Source organism: Rhynchophorus ferrugineus, unplaced genomic scaffold (genome assembly GCF_030347505.1).
Source record: "Rhynchophorus ferrugineus isolate W39M unplaced genomic scaffold, kcgeb_rfMv2 rfM30, whole genome shotgun sequence".
NCBI classification, from domain to species: domain Eukaryota; kingdom Metazoa; phylum Arthropoda; class Insecta; order Coleoptera; family Curculionidae; genus Rhynchophorus; species Rhynchophorus ferrugineus.
The window spans coordinates 924106-942912 of NW_027472609.1; the positions used below are offsets into that span (position 1 = coordinate 924106).

The following is an 18807-nucleotide window of genomic DNA, read 5'->3' on the forward strand; positions in this document are numbered from 1 at the left end:
GAACCAGTAGAAATTGCTGAACTACCTGATGTAATGTATAAAATAATATTCAGAATGCTGGTTTAATAAGGTTAATAAATAAGTCATAACCCGCGTATCTAGCTCCATTAATGAATGGCTCTTTTGTTTGTCAATTCTATACATCTTAAAGGGCCAAGTTGAATTACTTTATGTAATTTATAAAATAATAATCGGACACTCGTTTAGTAGGGTTAATTAATACATCGAAAGACATCAGTGATTCACGAAACTGAAACTGAACAGTGAACTCACGTCATCAATATGTATAATGTATTGGCTGTCGCAAATTGTAAATTCGTCTTAGAGTCAAACGATATTTCCCTTATCATTTTGTTCTATTTAAAAAGAGATAGAATGTTGTCTGATAGGTTCCAACAAATAAACGAATCAGCCTGCAAATGTCATTCGGTTGTCAAACGTCTGCAAAATTCTTCAAAATATTAATTATAGTAACTATAGATTATAAACCATCAAATGTTGTTTGGCTTTTTTGGCATGTTTCAAGGCTTTGCTTGTTTTGATGCTTTTTAATTAGCTAATTACTATGATTCTAATTGAAAATGCCGAAGGGCCAGACAATAGAGATTAAGCCTCTAATCAACTGATTCAACTGACAATGGCAATCAACTGACAAGTAACTACTTGGACAGGAACGAGATATTGGAAGCATTCGTTAGAGAGTTAAGCATTTTTAGTGTTAAATATTAAGTTGCTGCGGTTTTTATTAAAAAAATTTTTAGCGTGTTGCAGATGCACTGAATATTAGTATAGGCACGGTCACCGAAAAATCTCAAAAAATAAAAAATATAATCTTGAATTCACCGAAAAGAGACCATCTTTCAAGTTTTTCTGTACATCAGAGATCAAAAATATGAAATATATAAAAACAGTGAGTAGTGCTTTCAGTAAAAACACAATTTAATACAATTATTTCAGAGGAAACTGTAAATCTGAAAAGTATCCCTAGAAAGCTTAGAGATATGCAGCTCTTAGAGCTAATCTAGGATTTAAATGGTGTAAAGACAACCCCTGAAGAGGTCTAATGGAACTTCTAACGTCGTTTTGAAAAGATACAATTTTTAAAAGCATATAATAAAATCAGAAGACTTATTATTACAATATGTGTATCTAGATGAGACTTATTCAGAACTATATTTCAATATTTCGGAATGGTACCAATATACCCAATGGTCACTCATGGTTAGACAATAAAAATAGCGTTAAGAGAACAAACGTTGACGGAAAAGGTTAAATGTTGGCATAGGAATTGATTATATTTTATTAGACATAGCATTTATTTATAATTCTTTGCAGATATTCTATAGTTATTCGATATATTATAGTTGTTCCTGCTGGAAACAGGAATAGGTTAGTAACCCTTCGGTCTGTATAAACTCGATCAGACGCATTGAAAATGAAATTCACACATGACGGAATCATCAGAAAATTAACAGCTTAGTTATTCACTTGAAACTTTCTGAAAATCGGACTATGATTCAATACTAACAATTTCCAAGACAGGGTGATGAGAGTGGAATCAACTAAAGGTAAACGTATAATTAATATACTAGAACTATAGGAAGTCTTATTGAAAAATGTGAAAGATATATGTGCACAGATATGTGTGTAATTGTTCATAATATACATGAGTATTTCGTTAAAATGTACGCTGATAGAATGACTACTAAATAGTTTACAGATATGGCAAATGCATTAGGAAGAGCGCAATGATTAAATCTAGATTTATCAAGAAAGATGTATACAGGTAGTAACAGAACAAAATAAGAAGAAATACAGTGATATCAAAATTACTCAGAGTTGATGCGACAATATTGTAACATTTTGACGTCATAAAATCAGATGACGTGAGTTCATTGTGTTATTGAACATACTATAAATTAGTTCCAAGGATATTCACTATATTTCTTGAAATAAAAGTAAACTGTGACTTAGCTACGTATATTATAATTGTAATTACAGTTACGTGAATAATGCATGTTTGTTACGCCTACTCAGAAAGCATACTATAATTGCCAATTATCTTTCCTTCTAACCAATAACCAATGATAAGGGTTTTGCCCTGTTCTAAATAAGCTAGCATTATTAACAATTTTACTAATTTATCTCTGATACCCTGAACAGAAATGGCGACTCGTGCGAAAGCGTAACGGGAAAATTATATTGCAGAAATCCACTCCTAAATATATCTGATATATATTTGACAAATTGATAAGTTAATACTTCACCACTTTGCACATTTTCAGTGATTTCCACCAGATCGAAATGGATATTTGCCTATATTACGGATGCCAGTTGGCCCTAACAAGCCCCAGGATTATTTCAACGAAGAAGAGATAACGCTTTGAGAGGAGTACAACAGCTTCATCGCTTAATCTTCTTTGACCATGAGATTGTTATGCATTTAATTATGCTATAGACGCATCATGCAATGGCCTATCATAGCTTAACTTAAATAAAATGCAATTGTACTGCAACAGAAAACCTTCAAGCAATAGTATGGATAACAAAATGTTTCACACCCCCGTATTTCAAAATAAAGTTCACACTATCACTTGAAAATAAAATATTTCAAAACTTTAAGGATTGAAGCATACAGCACAGAATGAGAAAAGAGAATAAAAACACATTTCCAATATCTTCATATGAATTGAATTGTAAATTAGAGAAATAAAAACTTGTTTATATACTCTTTAGCTCACTGTGTAGGAGAAGATCTGAAAATGGAGAATGAAGGTGAAATTAATAATTAAGAAAATTGTACTACCTGATAAGCTGATTTATGAATGGATTATTTATGGAAAGCTCTATTCAAGATGACCAAATACATGAATTCAATATAACGTAACAAAACCAATGTTACCTCATTTAACCTGTAATATCTACAAACTTGATTGGCACGGTGTATGCCATTTTGAAAAACCAAAGACAAATATATTATCTAATAACCAGTTTAGATCTTCACAATATACTTTTATTGGAATAAAAACAACACTAGACATATCAATTAGTCAGAAATGTATCTAAAACCAGTAAAAACAATTCTGTTAACATTAATGTTTAGTTAGAACCCAAGATCTATACTTTTATATCTAGTAAACGATTTGGATAGATTCCTAAAACATTATAAAGTGAGTAATAATCAAAATAAACAAAAAATCTAAAAGACCCTGTTTTTTTAAAGAATATTCAAGATAAAACCAAAATATGCCTTCAAAAATCACGTATTTTTTAAAGCACCCTCCACACATATATTGAATAAGCCAAAATAGAAATACAGTTTATATTTTCCCACAACTGAGATATCGCATAAAAGGCCTAGGGTTGGTAGAATACAATAAAAAAAATTGTAAAAATCTGGTTCTAAATAAATATAACTAAAAGTAACTATCTTGTTAAAATATTTATGATTTGTATGTATTTATTATTAGATTGCATCACTGAATAGATGATATACTAGCCGAGTGTAAATTTAATTATGAAAATGGAAATATAACTTACCAACTATTGTTACTTTAACTTTGCTGCAGATACATAATTTAAACGACATTTGGATCGTCAATTATTTTATCAAAATTAATTGAAAAAAACAATTAAACAACGGTTCTTTTCAATGGAAACGATCACTATATATATGAAGGAAATCACTCAAATAGCCGTTATTTATATCAGGCGTACAAGCTCCACCCACTTGCACCACTTGAAAATAATTCTAATTTATAGAAAATATCTTTGGTAGTTTAACAAAAATTGAATAATTAACCTACGCATATATTTATTTACTCACCTTTCGTCCTTTATCAATTTTTCAAGCCCTTCTTTTTATCCTTACCAGTTTCTTCTGTAAGATTCTAGAGTACATATACAAGCCCGGTCTAAAAAACTACTTATAAACAAATGAGAATAACTTTTCCAATAATCACGATATATATAAAGAAAATCACCCAAATAGCCCAACTACAATCTACAATCAGGCTGCCAGCAAGAGAGTGCCAACCAACCGGCTACCACCACGAGAGAGTTTTAGATAGATGCTTACAAGCAGGTTTCGACTACGGGCGACAATAGCAGCCACGAGAACTATATAAATGTCGATAGTCAGTACTCCATCACAGGGGATACATGTAATCAGACTAATAAGAAGAATGAGTGAAAGCAATCAGATAGAGGTCTGCAGGTAGTCCATCATCGCAGGAGCACCCTCAACCGGTCCACTAACACGGAATAGATATGGCCATAGCGACTAAATATAATCTATCAGGCCACCATTAAAATGAGTATTAATATCAAGGTCTATAAGACGAATATCTGTAATTAGGCAGCAACCCTAACGAATATTAATAGCCATGCCAATCATAAGGGTTTCCTCTCGTGTTAGTCTTCAAACACAACTCGGACTGATTGAAATCGGCCTCTAAAATCGCAGCTCAATGTTATCAAAGAAAAATTCACGTTGTCAAACACTACAGCTTCAGACTCTATATATTATATTATTTTTATTATATTATTTTATTTTTATTATGTCTTATACTCCAGCTAGTTCACCAATACACTGTATAAACATGTGCACGAAAATTGTTAAGAAAGCTAGCGATTACGTTACGTTAAGTTTAATCAAGCGAACCAGGGCTCCATATATATTATGCATTCAATACGGTCGATCAGACCTCTTCATCTCCTTTATGTGGAATATAAACTGGGTTGAAGGAAAACCTTTTTGTTGACAGGTCAAATATCATTACATCGTCATGGTATCGCACGTGTACACAAACAATTAAATTATTATATGTAGAAATAAAATTGTTGAGAAACTTGATTTCACATCACTCGGTATGAAAAATGACGTTTACAGGCGATATGAAAAAAGTATATGGAGATTATCCATCATCTAAAGCAGTATGGCATCAGGAGGTGAAAAGCACAAGTCTCACAAATTGGGCAGAAGTGAAGCAGGCAAGCGCCAAGCACGTACTGGCAGATGTCCTAATTAAGAATATATTTGAGACCTTCCTAATGTGCACCCTGAACTCTGGTACCCGTAATCATCCGTATTCCTCCAGATCCACAAGCCGCGGAGACTTTTTACATTTTCAAGGGCGGACTAGTCTCATTATGCATCTTCCTCCGGTTGTTTCACCCGGTTCATTGAGGATGACGCTGAAGGCAATCTCGACCGCTTTATCAAAACTAACAAATTAAATACTATCCCTACCCTTTCTTACATAAAAAACTCATCCCCATATTTTTAACTCAGACTGCAAATAATCCATAAAACTCTCTCAGGGCTATGCATTATGGATGAATATGGAACCGATATGAAAATTATCGCCTCTACCCTCCGCGATCTGCTTTCCAAATTCCGCTGACTCTGCAAGTCGGACTGGGGGCGTGATGGACACGTTGAGACCGGCCCTAGTCAGGATTACAGATACGAACACTCATAATGCAACAGAGTGTTCAAAACAAAATCAGGGAGGGGAGTGCATCAAAATCGCGCTTATAAAGACTGGAAGGACAGAGTCCTTGAAGATTCATGTCCCAAAACTAGAAAGTTCAGATGGACTGAAGAGAAAAAGGTCTGCTAGCACGCCGTGAAGCCACGCTTACACTAGCGAGTACTAGTAAAATATTAGCAATGAATCAGGCTCTGGCGCCCTATTTTCCAGAAAGATCCCTTGAAGCTATCAAAAGCTTGAGGAAGAAGGCCGAACATCAAGAATTGCTTTCCGATATCATTACTGACATTAAAAATGCACATAACAAAGCTGAACCTCTTCTTTCTCTTGAGATCTCCCAATCCGATGTAGTAACGGAACGGGAGGAAAAGAGTTCTGAAAACCAAGAACTCAAGATTCGTACTTATATCCACTCACTACCCGACATTGACATCGTCGGAATAAAAGTAAAAATATTTGCATGAAACGTGCAACAACGTCACGCACTAGATAAACAAGCTTTGAGTGAGATGATAGTTATTTACGTTCGAGATATCCTACCACCAAGATATCACACACTATCCAAAATGAATGTAAAAGTACGAAACTCTCGAGAAAGAATGTGAGACGTAGCAAGTACGTTCACATACAACATCTATGGGCCAAAGATCTGACTCGGTCATGGAAAGCCATTGATGTTGGCTAACTCGAGAAATCCGAAAAACTAATACCTATTAACATCCTGGAGCCCTGTTGGCGAGCCCTTCTTACGAGAGAAACCGATGCAACGCCATCGCCCAGGACCATGAATGTGAAAATAATACGAGGTATGATTTGTGGGATCCGATTTTGGATATAGAATTGAGGAGGACTTTTACACCTAATAAGTCCGCCGCGGGACCTGACGGTATCACCGTCAGAGAACTTAAACAAATTCCGGTGTCAGTGCTCAACCGTTTCTTTAACATTTTTATGGTGTGCGCTAGTCTGCCAGGTTTTCTCTTAAGATCGAGAACAATTTTCATAGACAAAAAGAAAGGTCCCACAAGTCCCGCTGATCTAAGACCAATTTCTATCACGCCGGTCTTAACAAGATGCTTTCATAAGGTCATCGCTAATCGTTTACGTTTAGTTTACGATTAGTTGGGATCGACGAGAGACAAAGAGCTTTCACGAACGCCGACGACTGCAGTGAGGATATCAGTCTTTTAGACATGGCACTGTGGCACGCAAGGAGGACCCTTGGTTCAGTATACGTTGCATCGACGGATATTGCGAAGGCCTACGATTCGGTGTCCTTTAGCTGCTTTAGGGCCTTTTATGGTCAAATATATCATTTCTGGATATGCAAAAAATACCAACCAATTTCATTATAATGGATGGACTTCGGGCGCCATTCATTCAACATGTGGGGTAAGGCAGGGGTCCCTATATCCCCAATGCTATTTAGTTTTGTTATAAATGGCATATTCAGAGGAATTCCTGAAGAGATAGGGATTAAAGTTGATATTTGGCCCTTGACTGTCTTGGCTTTCGCTGATGATTTGATCATGATGGCATACTCTCGTGTTGGGCTGCAAACTCAGTTAGACAGGATTAGAGACTACCTTCAGAGCGTGGGACTTTCTGTGAATGCGCTGAAGTCACAAACCATCACGATAAAAGCTCTCGGTCATCAAAAGAAAATCGTAGTTGATCCAAGCGGTAGTTTCAAACTCCTAGGCTATGCAATACCAGCTCTCAAAAGGTCGGACGAATTTAGGTATCTAGGTATACCATTTAAGGCTGCAGGAGGCCTGAACAACAACGGCCGATCAATAGTCCGAGAGAAGCTGGGGAAATTAACAGCCCTACCTTTGAAGCCACAACAATGGCACTGGATCCTGCAAATGTCCTTATATCACCATTCTATCATTTAATTACATCAAAACCAGAAACTATATACGTAGCGCTGTTAGAACTTGGCTACGTCTGCCAAAGGACTGCCCTAATGCATATTTCCACACTGAAATCTCCGATGGTGGCCTGGGAATTTCCACTCAGGTACCAAACTCCACTGCTGAGAGTTGTAAAATTAAAACGCTTAAAATCCTCCCCTTTCATCTACGGTGAGGCAGCATTGGGGAATTCTAATAAAAGAGATTTAAGAGCGTGAAGAACGACTAAAGGAGGACGGCAAATTGCTTGACAAGGAGGGTGTAAGGAAAATGTGGACTAAGAAGCTAACTGATTCTTGAGACGGCAAAACTCTCTCTTCATCGAGTCAGACCAAATATCAACATAACTGATTGGGTGATGGCACGCGGTTCTTGGTGGGGAGGGTTTACGTGAGTTCTCTAAGATTACGCATTAATGCTTTTCCTTCCAAGGCGAAAACTGCCAGAGGTAGCACAGAATACCGGTTGTGCCGAACCGGATGTGGCACTGTTGAGTCATAAAACCATATTATGCAGCGATGTCGTCGAACATATGACGCGAGAATTAGAAAGCACGATAGTGTGACACACTATGTGTCGAAGGTTCTACCACATCAGAACCACCCTGTCACGGAAGAACCAAAGTATAAAACTAGTAGAGGCGTAAGGAAGCTGGAAATCAAGGCTTCCAAGCAGAGTAAGACCTTCAAACTCGACGTTCAAGTAATCAGTGACAAATATGGTCCGGATCGCGCAAACGAATAAAAGATTTCTAAGTATGCAAACGATTTGGCCCTCATGAAATTGATCAAGTACGAAGAAAGCACCCAAGACCTCATCGTATCTGCAAATTCCGTCCTTGCAAATGGACTATTAAGGTATAAACTCTTAAAAATAATAGCATCCAGAACTCTCATAGGCGGAGTAGCTGAGCATAAAAACTAACAGATACTTTATATACACATAATGGAGAATGTTTAATGTACACTGAATATAATTGTTCTTAGGAAGAATCGTTAGTTAATATATATACCGACTAAAAAGACATAATCAGTATTGATATTTATAATTATAAAAATATTCTTTGCAGAAAAATAAAATAAAAGGCAAATTATTAACAAGTGGTCATAAAATATAAAGGACACCCAGAAAGAATCTGTACATATAATGATGCAATAAGAGTGCGCTACCTTTAACCATTAAATACGACCACATCTTGCACTTGTCATCAGTAATATCATGACTCTTAGGAATTTTCTGATCATTAGGCCCTTGTGTCAACACTAAGCGAAAATACTATTAAAAAAACATTTACAAAATTATACATTAAAAAAACCACTCATATATAAACCCATCAGCCTCTTGGGCTATTTAAGGCAAGTTACAATGACACATTAGGCGCTATAAGAACATCAACAGCATACAATATTGCACAGCAAATTATAAATAATAGAATATATATACTATAAAATAGAAGGTCCCATTCTAATTGGGTCAACTGCCTATTTAGGCCTTTCTATAAACTTTGGCATATTTTTTGCTGAACAGTTCATTTAACCCGATTGATTCCTCTTCCCTACTTACCAGGTTGCCGGCTCTTTCATTAACAGATATTCCCTTATGGGAGGGGACCCAAGGGTATGTTATTCGTACATCCCTAAATTGTAGCTTTGTCTGTATCTCTCTGATGGATGTGACCAGAGGGTGGACTGTTCTTACCGACCTTAGGCTCTCTAGAGAACTCATAGAATCCGATACGATTAGTATCGATTCGCTAATCTGTGATTCTTCCAAGGCAGATAGGGCCATATAGATAGCCAGCAGCTCCACGGTGAAAACGCTAGTCAATGATGGAAGACAAAAGTGTCTCTCAAGTAGAATAGACGTATAAGCGGCACCCACAAAGTTCTCGTTTTGAACCATCTGTATTGATAACAAGATAATTCGGATAGTTCTCTTCAATTATCTGTTTAAAATAAGTTTTTATTGTAGAAGGACTATTTGTTTCCTTGTGCAGAGCCTTCATAGCATACATATATATTCTTGAGAACTGTCATGGTGGTATAGTAGTGATTCTACAATTCGCATCTGGGATCACAATCATTATTCGTTTGCATATCCTCTGGAAAACTAATGAAGGGCTTAAGTGCCTCTTCCTTATATTGGTCCAGTCTCTCTTCGGTGGGAAAAAGGTAGTGAACTGGTCCCATTCTGGATGAAATTTAAAGGAACTTGCATAGTTTAGAAGCAGGAGCTCTCGCCGTGACTCGAATGATTTCTTTCTTACTCGAGCTTTCAACTGGACTAGTGCAGAATGCTCCCGTATGATTCTCATAGCGGCGTTTTGGATGGGATTAAGTTTGTTCACATATGATGGGAGTGCGGTAATATAGCACTGGCTTCCATAGTCTAATTTGCTTCTTATCAGCGCCTTATATATATTGCTCAACGATTCTATGTGCTCTCCAATTAATGTTGGAAAGGGTCTTCAGTAGACCTATGTCTGCCAAGCATTTATCCTTGATATAATTTATGTGTGGAAGCCAGTTGAGCTTGTGATCAAACAGCAAGCCAAGGAATTTGTGTTCTGGTTCATTTATCAGTTTCTTACACTCCATCATTAGTGTTGCTATTCGCGAGCAGTTAATCCGTCTACAAAAATGAACACTGACGGTCTTCTCTGTTGAGAACTTCAACACATTTCGTCCGGCCCACACAGGTTGTTCATCGAGGCAATTCTGTAATAGGGATTGGCTATACTTATGGTTTGTAAGTTTGTGGTGCATAACCACGTCATCCGTATAGATTCTGGCGTTGATATAAGTGGGAATGACTTCGTTAATGGAGTTCATGGCTATTATGAATAGTAATGGACTAATACATGAGCCCTGAGGTACACCGTTGGTTTGATGATATGTTGTTGATATTACTCCATTAACCCTGACCCGAAAGCTTCTGTTAGTCAAGAAGGATGCAATGAAATCGAACACTTTGCCCCCTATTTCCCAGTTAGATAGTTGTTCAGGATGTTATCAATATTGATGGAGTCAAAGGCCTTTTCTAAGTCAAGAAAAACTGCAGTCACATGTTGTCCCGTATTAAAGGCCTCACAAAGGTCCTCCTGAAACCCGATCAAGTGATCAAGTGTAGGGTATCTTCTAATGAAGCCTTTCTGACGATTATTTAGTAGTCTTTTCAATCACATATATCAACCTATGACAGACCATGCGCTCAAGTAATTTACATAGGTGACTGGTTAGCGCGATAGGCCTGTAGCATTTCAAAAATCTCAAAAAATTAAAAATAAAAACTTGAATTCACCGAAAACAGACCATCTTTCAAGTTTTTCTGTGTATCAAAGATCAAAAATATGAAATATATAAAACAGTGAGCTATATAAGCATAAATTCGGCGCATTACTTTCAAGGTCGCGGCTAGGACGGAAGGCCAGAACGTTAAAAAATCAGTCGAATGAACTAGTAGAACCGAAAATAGTAATTAAAACTAAGCCACTGAAAACAGGTACTAGTAAAAACAGTCGAACCAAAAATAGCGACTGAAATAGTCGATAATAAAAAGTAGTCAAAAGATAGTCAATTTCGGTCGATTGTTTCCAACACTACTCAACATACAAATTTTGAAGCGTTAATTTTATAGGTTAAGTTTAAGGTCTTTAAATTTTAATATATTTAGCAAGCATAGAGTAGAGTTTGCAATATAATAAAATGTTAGCAACCATTGCTCAGGTCTGTACTCGCCATAATGTTATATATAAAAATTCGAAGTAAAAAAAAAACGCATTAGCTTAATTAAAAATTTATCCGACATAATCTTCAAGGTATAATTTTAAGTGGAAAAATGTTATTAACCATATAAAACAAACGCTTGTTTATTAAGTTACGTCAGTCTTAATTTTCATTTTGATTTGTTTTGTGAAATTTTGATGAATTATTTTAATAGTACGAGAGCAACAAATCATTCAGTTATTAGACAGTTGTGATCTTTCGTGTTATATATTTAATAAATCTCATTATAGATTTATACTTAATATCAGTAAATTATATTTCATATACAGAATAGTAGATCTAAATCTTTGCATTTGGAAATTTCGCTTTATATATTTATGTGTGCAAAATTCAAAAAATAGTAGATGCATTGAACTAACATTTTTGCACACTGTATTCATAGAAAAACATGTATTTTGGCAGAAGAGAGTTTTTATGTAGTTTCTATTTAGAAGTTCCGACAGAAACGAAAAGTTTTAAGCGTTTTAGTTATTTGTATAATATACCATATTTGAGTTGCTATGCTAACAGAATATAACCACCATTATGGAATAAGTTATTATTAGAACTCCAATTTAGTTATAATCTTAATATTTTTATACTCAAATTTAGCTTCTGTATATTTATGTCGAAAAATAGTTGTTGAAATTTGTGATCTATACGTTTTGCTAGCTTGGATACATAATTTGGAGAAACAAATTGATTAAAAATTGTTTTTTATGCTTAATACCCATGAAATCTTGTTATATTTGACAAATAACTATACATGTTCTTGAAAATAAAATTAATCTGAGATAACTTCATACAGGATGTTGTATTCAGTAGTGTAAAGTACCACAGTTATGTTTTTTTTATTTTGGGCCAGTAAAATGGCTGTTCAGCCTTCCCAGCATTTATAATACTCAGAATAGAGTTTTTCTGATATTTCCAAACCCCATTTAGTTACTGTTAATCCTAGACAACTTTCAAACATAAACGCCTAAAATATCAATTTAATACATAAATATTTGCAAACATATTTTATTGCAACTACAAACCTGAGTGCCTACAGCCACTTTGTAAGCTTTGAGTGCCTCACTGGACGCCTCTTCAAAACATTTCTTATCCGGACCATGGGGTGTCATAATACAGTGTAACGTAGCACCGCCTAGTACAAATCCACCCTTTTTAGCCTGAAAATTGTATTAATTTATATGACCATGTTTAAACGCAACAAACCAGAATTTTTGTGTCGATATGTGACAATAGTTGAAATATGGATCCAACATTAGTGACAGACCTATTTTGAGGCAAAAACTGAATCTTTCTACAGATATGAACTGTCCATTTTAAATAACGTGTTTTCTTTGGTGAAAAAAAAGACGGGAAGCAATTACCGATACACCTAGTATACCAGCATATTAATAACGTTACCTGATTGGGATCAGGTTTCTCATCATTCCAGTTATGAGTTATATTGGCGCCATCAAATGTTGTAAAAGGTAAAGTCCAAAAGATGGTTTAATTTTATATAACCAGTTACGCTTAGAAATTAGTTGCCACATATTGAGAGCTCCCGTAAAAATAATCGAAAAACTACTCACAAATTCTGATTCCTCGCCATAGTGAGCGCTGTTCCAAGATAACTGCTGAGCGTAAAGCCCGTAAGGGCATTTTTGTGGATTGTTCTGATCCAAATCCACTTAAATACTACAATATAATAATGTATAGAAATAATATAAATGAATTTACTATTAGAATAATATCATTTTGAATAGATTATTAAAATAATGTATAATAAATAAGACAATATATTATAAACATATTTTTTTAGATAGAATCTCGACTGTTGAAAAACAATATAAACTCGTTGGTTTTTATACACATATGTTGTTTATATTATGTAGAAGGTTCTTATATAAAAAGTCCAACAAGAATAAATCGTAAACAAATTAACTCTTACGATATTCATATTAGTTCTTTTCTGTTTACTTGTATATTAATTAAATGTTAATATAAAAATAAAACGTACAATAAAAATATTAATGAGTCAATATCTTGTTTTGCACAATTTAAAAATTATTATTGTACTATGAATTTAGATTTAAGTTAGTTAGACATGAAATAACTATTTTTGAACGTTTTCTTCATATGATAAAACAAAATATTCTATTTTAAAATGAACCAAAATTATTATGTAAATTATATGATACATATCAGGCATTATATAATCTATTTTAAGTTATTCGTACATAAACACATTCATTCTAAATATCTCATCACATTCTAAATATTTTATTATTATAATAAACGTATATCAGGTTGTCGAACCTAAGAGAAATTATGTGTCAACTTTATGAAAACCTTATGTATTACGGGTAAGTTCATTACGTCGTCGTTAAGCCGCATCCGAGTAATCTTGATTTCTACTTCGACAATCTTAAATCTGGAACACAATCTAAATCCCGCTCGACTCAGTCAATGTGGTTTGCAATATTCTGTCCCAAAACCAAAACAGACCAACCTGGTAGACTTGCAGGGCTCTTCTATTATGTAGATTAAACAGAATAAGAGACCGAACATACTGATATTGAGCACTTTTCCTTTTCTTCATTGCCATGCCACATTTTATGTTTCTCATGCTCCCACCAAACCACAGAACACAACTAAAGTTAAGTCTTGTCTTCTGCAGTCACTCTCAGAACATTACCTATGTTTTGTCACCCAACACAAAAAATAATATATCTATTTTAATTTATTAAAAGATAAATAATAGGTAGTTTCCAAAGATTCAGTTTAAAAAATAACAGTAATTTATTTTCGCTACAGTCCACATTGGTTCTATAGTTAGAGTAAGCCTTTAATAAACAAAAGTTGGGCGCAGAATCTCATACATCAGAAAATGAACCAATGTTGATACACCATTTTCTAGATATATTCAATTTTCACCAATCCTAAAGGTTTAAGTTACAAGCTTCAAATATAATATATTGAATTAAGTTTGTATATTTATATATTTGATTATTTTATATATAATATTCCTAATTTTGTTTTCTCATTAGATTTTTTATAGCAAGAATAAATTAAAATGATTTCGAATTCGTTCGGGCCACATTCCATTGTATGGATATTTAACTGTACATAAATATTACATCATTTTATTTAATCAATAAATATGCTTAAAACATATTTGTTGTAAATGAAACACACGATCATTACTCATAAAATTAAGTAGGCATTATGTTGAAAACCAAGAATTCAACCAATTATGAACTTTTATTTTAGTTTGTACCAGTGCTTTTTGCAAATTTCACTGAAAGTTTATATTTGTTCAAATTACTTAAACACGACAAATTCGACGATATAGGGAGATATGTTATTTGGTATTCTAGCTCTCAAACAACACCTGCTACTGCAGTACATATTTGGTTTATTAGAAATAACATCTGTTGATCGGTATTTAATGCGAGTCCATTATCCAGCTTCAGTGACGACACTTGCAATAATTTCTGCAATTTTTGCAAAAAAACAGCTTTCTTTTAATTTTCATTGAAATTACCTATTAACTGTTAAACCATCTTCAGTTTTTGAATTTTTAAGAACCGCTTCAGTGTTGAAAAATATTGTTCAGCCTCTGATGCTGTCATGGCATTTGTTACTAAAATTGCTAATGATTCTCCTATATAATTCAAAGTATCTCCTACAATGTCCCATAATAATAACTTAAATAAATAACTAACAGTTTTGTTAATAATTATCTGGAAGTTAAATGGAACATATGGAAGCGAGTTCACACTCAGTAATTTTGTCACAATATACCTTAAGTATTCAGAAAACAGTGAAGAAATATAAACATTTTTTTTGCATAATTTATAACATCGCCATACGTTTTCGTTTAATTCTCTAGTGACTATTATAACAATATATTTGACAGTAAATTTTGAATTAAAAGATCTACAACAGTTAAAATAATTTAGAGGTTCTGTCACCACTGTCTAGTCCATATCAAACAGCCCATAGAGCAGAAGAGCATTATTGAAACTACTTTACACCTTTTTTGATCACAGTAGTATCAAATATTTTATAATGATTTTCTAATAGATTTTTTTCTCTTATAGAGAACTCATCGCAATCTTCGACCGACAAAACAATCATGGCCACCTACAAATATGAAATACCCGCCGTTGTTAAATTTCTGGGAGAAGTCGCAGTCAAATATGCTGTGAATTACATTGTACAAATAGTCATTACTTTTGGTATGTTTCTGATGAAAACAAAACCACTAGCAGGTTTTTCATATATATTCCTTATATGGAGACATTATAAATTTCTAACTGGTATTATTCAGCAAATGGTTTCATTTTTTGAGTAAATAAAGTCAATAGTTTTCTTTTAGTTTAAAATAACCCTAATTAAATCAGTTACCCAGAAGTTAACGTTAGTTAACTATACATAACAACATTCAATAACTTGGCTAGTAATATGAAAAAATTTATTAAACCTAGTTTTTCATATAGAAACGACAAAAAAAAACAAATTTAATACCGACAAAAACTTGGAAGGTATTTTACACGAACAAATCAATAAAAAAATGACGGCTAATCTAAGAAGCGGGTGTTTCTGGATCCGAAGTGTGCTGTTCGGGTCCTTAATCATTATAGATACACTCAGTCATTTGCCACACTTGCATTATATTATCCTCTGATACAGAGCAGATCACCCGAGGTTCATTTGGATTCCAACTGAAGTCTAGATAAAAACGAATATTGAAATAATTGTTTGAATGTTAGTCGCTTTGGTTTTACCAGAAATATTGGCTGTGTGACCTCTATGACTGAACAACAATTCTGGTGGCCCATCTTCAGCATCCTCGGCACTTTGTTCTTTCCCTAATTTAACACAAGACATGACAAGATTTTATATTCTACACAAAATCAAGTGATTTATATCAATACCGGGTTATTCAATAAACTTCGTTAATAAAGAACGACAATACGATTTTTTTCCAGTATTTCCCTTATGTTAAGTTGTATAACATCATTATTTATCGCGAAAGCGGTATAAACAAAAAACGACATTTTACAAAATATATATCGATATTTTTAAGAGAAAATAAAAATAGTAAAATATTAGGTTAAAAAGATGTATATTTTTTCTAAATATTTTAAAAAATAGTGATATTTTTGTGGACCTTTGAAATTAAGTATCAAATTTCAGCAAACCCTTATAATCAATATATTTTAAAAATAGAATAACAATCTCTTAGTAATAAACGTAAGAGCTGAAGAATTTTTTCATTGGGCACATAGAAGACAGCCAGACAATAAGACAGTTAGACAATAGGACAGACAGAAAAATAAAAAAAAACAATAACTATAGACATAAAGGTTAAATGTTGATCTGTTATTAGATTTTTTGCGTTTTGATGTATTAAATATTCGCTGGAATAGTTTTATCTACTCCTTAAAAATTATCGAGCTGCCTAGATTTAGCTAGATTATAATATTAACTTACCAATTTTACGCAAATCCCATACATGAAGCCTTCTATCAGTTCCTGAAGAAGCCAAGATTGTTTTGTTATGGGGTGACCATTGAACTTGGAAAATTTCGTCCTTGTGCGACTCCAAACTATGCAATTTCAACTTGAGCTTGCGCAGATCCCACAATGCCACCGTTTTATCAGAAGATCCTAATAGTTAACCGTTATTTGCTATTAGTAAGCACAAAAACCGAAAAACTGCACTGACCTGTAGCCAAAATGTACTCCGAATATGGACTAAAACTTAAACAGTTAACTTCTGCTGTATGAGCATCTACAGTAAGAGAAGGTTTGCTGGTATTATTACATCTGGTATCCCAAAACATAAATTTTTGGTCATCCGCAACAGATCCGAATAAACTCTCATATAATAGATGCCATGCAACATCCTCTACCACGGCAGTATGACCTTCAAAATAATTTCAGTTAGTACATCCTATCAGAGAGAAATAAAATACCTGCAATACCAGTACCTGTGAAGATTGTTTTGGCGTCAATAACCCTATTTTCTTTTGGTGTGGCATTAATATCCCATAAGCAAATCGTGTGATCATGACTGGCAGATAGCAAGTACCCATTACGGTTTGGATTCCAGGATAAACCATAGCCTTCCTTCTGGTGTCCTCGAAGGCGTAAATCGGGGTTGCATTCCCCACTGGGATCGGGTTTGGAAGTATGTTTGGTATAGTCAAATACTGGAAATAGATAACAGCACCAATTATAAATAGGCCAATTATATTAGCTAGCATTGGGAAATATGGAATAAACTCATTCTAGTCTTCATTTTTTATCAGTTTTGTAATTACTAATTTTTGGTATTCACCAGTGGTCTTGTATGGAGAATTTTGGGTTGGAAAAAACCAATTTCTGTTTTTTCATTTTCAAAAATTCTCAAAAAAAAGTCAAAATTTGTTGAAACACCTCCATTTTGAAATCATGGTCTATACAACTGCCAACAAATATAATAGTAATTTTTATTTTCATTTAAGTACTCGACGATTTGACAACTATCAAATGCTCATTAAAGTGTACATACCTAACACATCACTTGACGGAGTCTTGGTTGCAATAACAGAAGGATTTTGAGGCATGTATCTGGCTCGATTGACTTCACCTTCATGATTTATCTTAATTTCGATTTTCAAAGAAACAGAACCGAAATCACAAAATTCCCCCTTTTCAATTTCATAATGAGATGGATCAAATTGGGCATCCTTATTCGGTACTAAAACTCTGAAAACACAAAACTAATAAACTAAGAACAATATTAAATCAATGAATTACCTAGCAATTAAAAGGTGGTTTTGTCCCTCGCTAGTGTGAGTGCCTAAAATCAATCTATGTAACGAATGATCCTTTCCCTCAGGACGTGTGACATCTGGTAACCATTGTGCTGTTAGAGAAGGCCACTCTAACACATGAGCCAGTACCAAGTCGTAAAGTAATATGGCATTGCTATTCCATATTTTGTATTCTTCCTTGATAATTCCCTCTTCAAGGGCATCATCAAAAGTTTCTATAACACGTAGTTAGTGTATGGACCGGTATAAATCGATATCGTTAAGTACAAATTACGATAAAGAATTATACTAACCGGCCTCACATTTATTTCCTGCAGTTGCCATGTTAAACAGACAGGGTATAAAGCATGTATAAAGTAGTTCCGCAAAAATGATATAAGAAGGTACACAATACCGATATAAAAATTTTGAGGCCTCAGGTGTCCCGCCAAGAAAGCAACCTTTCAAATTATGAAGCTCAGTACTACCAATTACAAAATGACATAAGAAAATATATTTGCTATATATTCGTAGATTATATATATATTCATTTCGTAGATTATGGATACAATATATTCAATAATGCAAACAAGAATGCCTCAAAATCAAAGTAGTAACTAAACAGTAACAAAATAGTACTTGAATTGAACTTAACATAATTTTTACTAGCGTTGGGAACTATCGACTGAAAACAGTCGATAGTCGCAAAACAGATGGTCAAAAAAATTGTAATACTATATATACTATACGAAATAGTAATTACTATTTTCAATTAAATGCACGGTTCGACTTTTTTTCCATTGGTGATGTCAGACGAAGATGTACGAATTCT

General features: G+C 34.0%; 2 protein-coding genes across 2 annotated transcripts; both read right to left on the reverse strand.

Annotated features, from left to right (window-relative positions):
* Positions 1–12052: 12052 nt before the first annotated feature.
* LOC143205910 (uncharacterized) lies at positions 12053–14801 on the reverse strand. Its single transcript, XM_076418932.1, has 5 exons — positions 14730–14801; positions 14561–14663; positions 12759–12856; positions 12213–12347; positions 12053–12154 (listed from the first exon to the last, which is right to left on the reverse strand). The coding sequence occupies exons 1-5, from the start codon at positions 14799–14801 to the stop codon at positions 12053–12055; spliced, it is 510 nt and encodes a 169-aa protein (XP_076275047.1).
* An 868-nt stretch (positions 14802–15669) lies between these two features.
* On the reverse strand, positions 15670–18452 carry LOC143205898 (chromatin assembly factor 1 p55 subunit-like). Its single transcript, XM_076418928.1, has 8 exons — positions 18290–18452; positions 17980–18211; positions 17732–17928; positions 17169–17390; positions 16904–17104; positions 16669–16845; positions 15960–16043; positions 15670–15903 (listed from the first exon to the last, which is right to left on the reverse strand). Exons 1-8 carry the CDS (start codon positions 18318–18320, stop codon positions 15803–15805), a joined length of 1245 nt encoding a protein of 414 aa, XP_076275043.1. The 5' UTR covers positions 18321–18452; the 3' UTR covers positions 15670–15802.
* Positions 18453–18807: the final 355 nt, after the last annotated feature.

Bases quoted from the DNA above. Each gene is read 5' to 3' on its own strand.
- LOC143205898 (XM_076418928.1), bottom strand. From the start codon at position 18,320: ATGGCAACTGCAGGAAATAAATGTGAGGCCG. The intron at 18,212-18,289 runs GTTAGTATAATT...TACGTGTTATAG, and splicing joins AGGAAATAAATGTGAGGCCG to AAACTTTTGATGATGCCCTT. The intron at 17,105-17,168 runs GTACTGGTATTG...ATTATTTTGAAG, and splicing joins CGCCAAAACAATCTTCACAG to GTCATACTGCCGTGGTAGAG.
- LOC143205910 (XM_076418932.1), bottom strand. From the start codon at position 14,801: ATGACAGCATCAGAGGCTGAACAATATTTTTCAACACTGAAGCGGTTC. The intron at 12,857-14,560 runs GTGTTGTTTGAG...GTAGTATTTAAG, and splicing joins AATATGTACTGCAGTAGCAG to TGGATTTGGATCAGAACAAT. The intron at 12,155-12,212 runs GTTTGTAGTTGC...TTGATATTTTAG, and splicing joins AAGTGGCTGTAGGCACTCAG to GCGTTTATGTTTGAAAGTTG.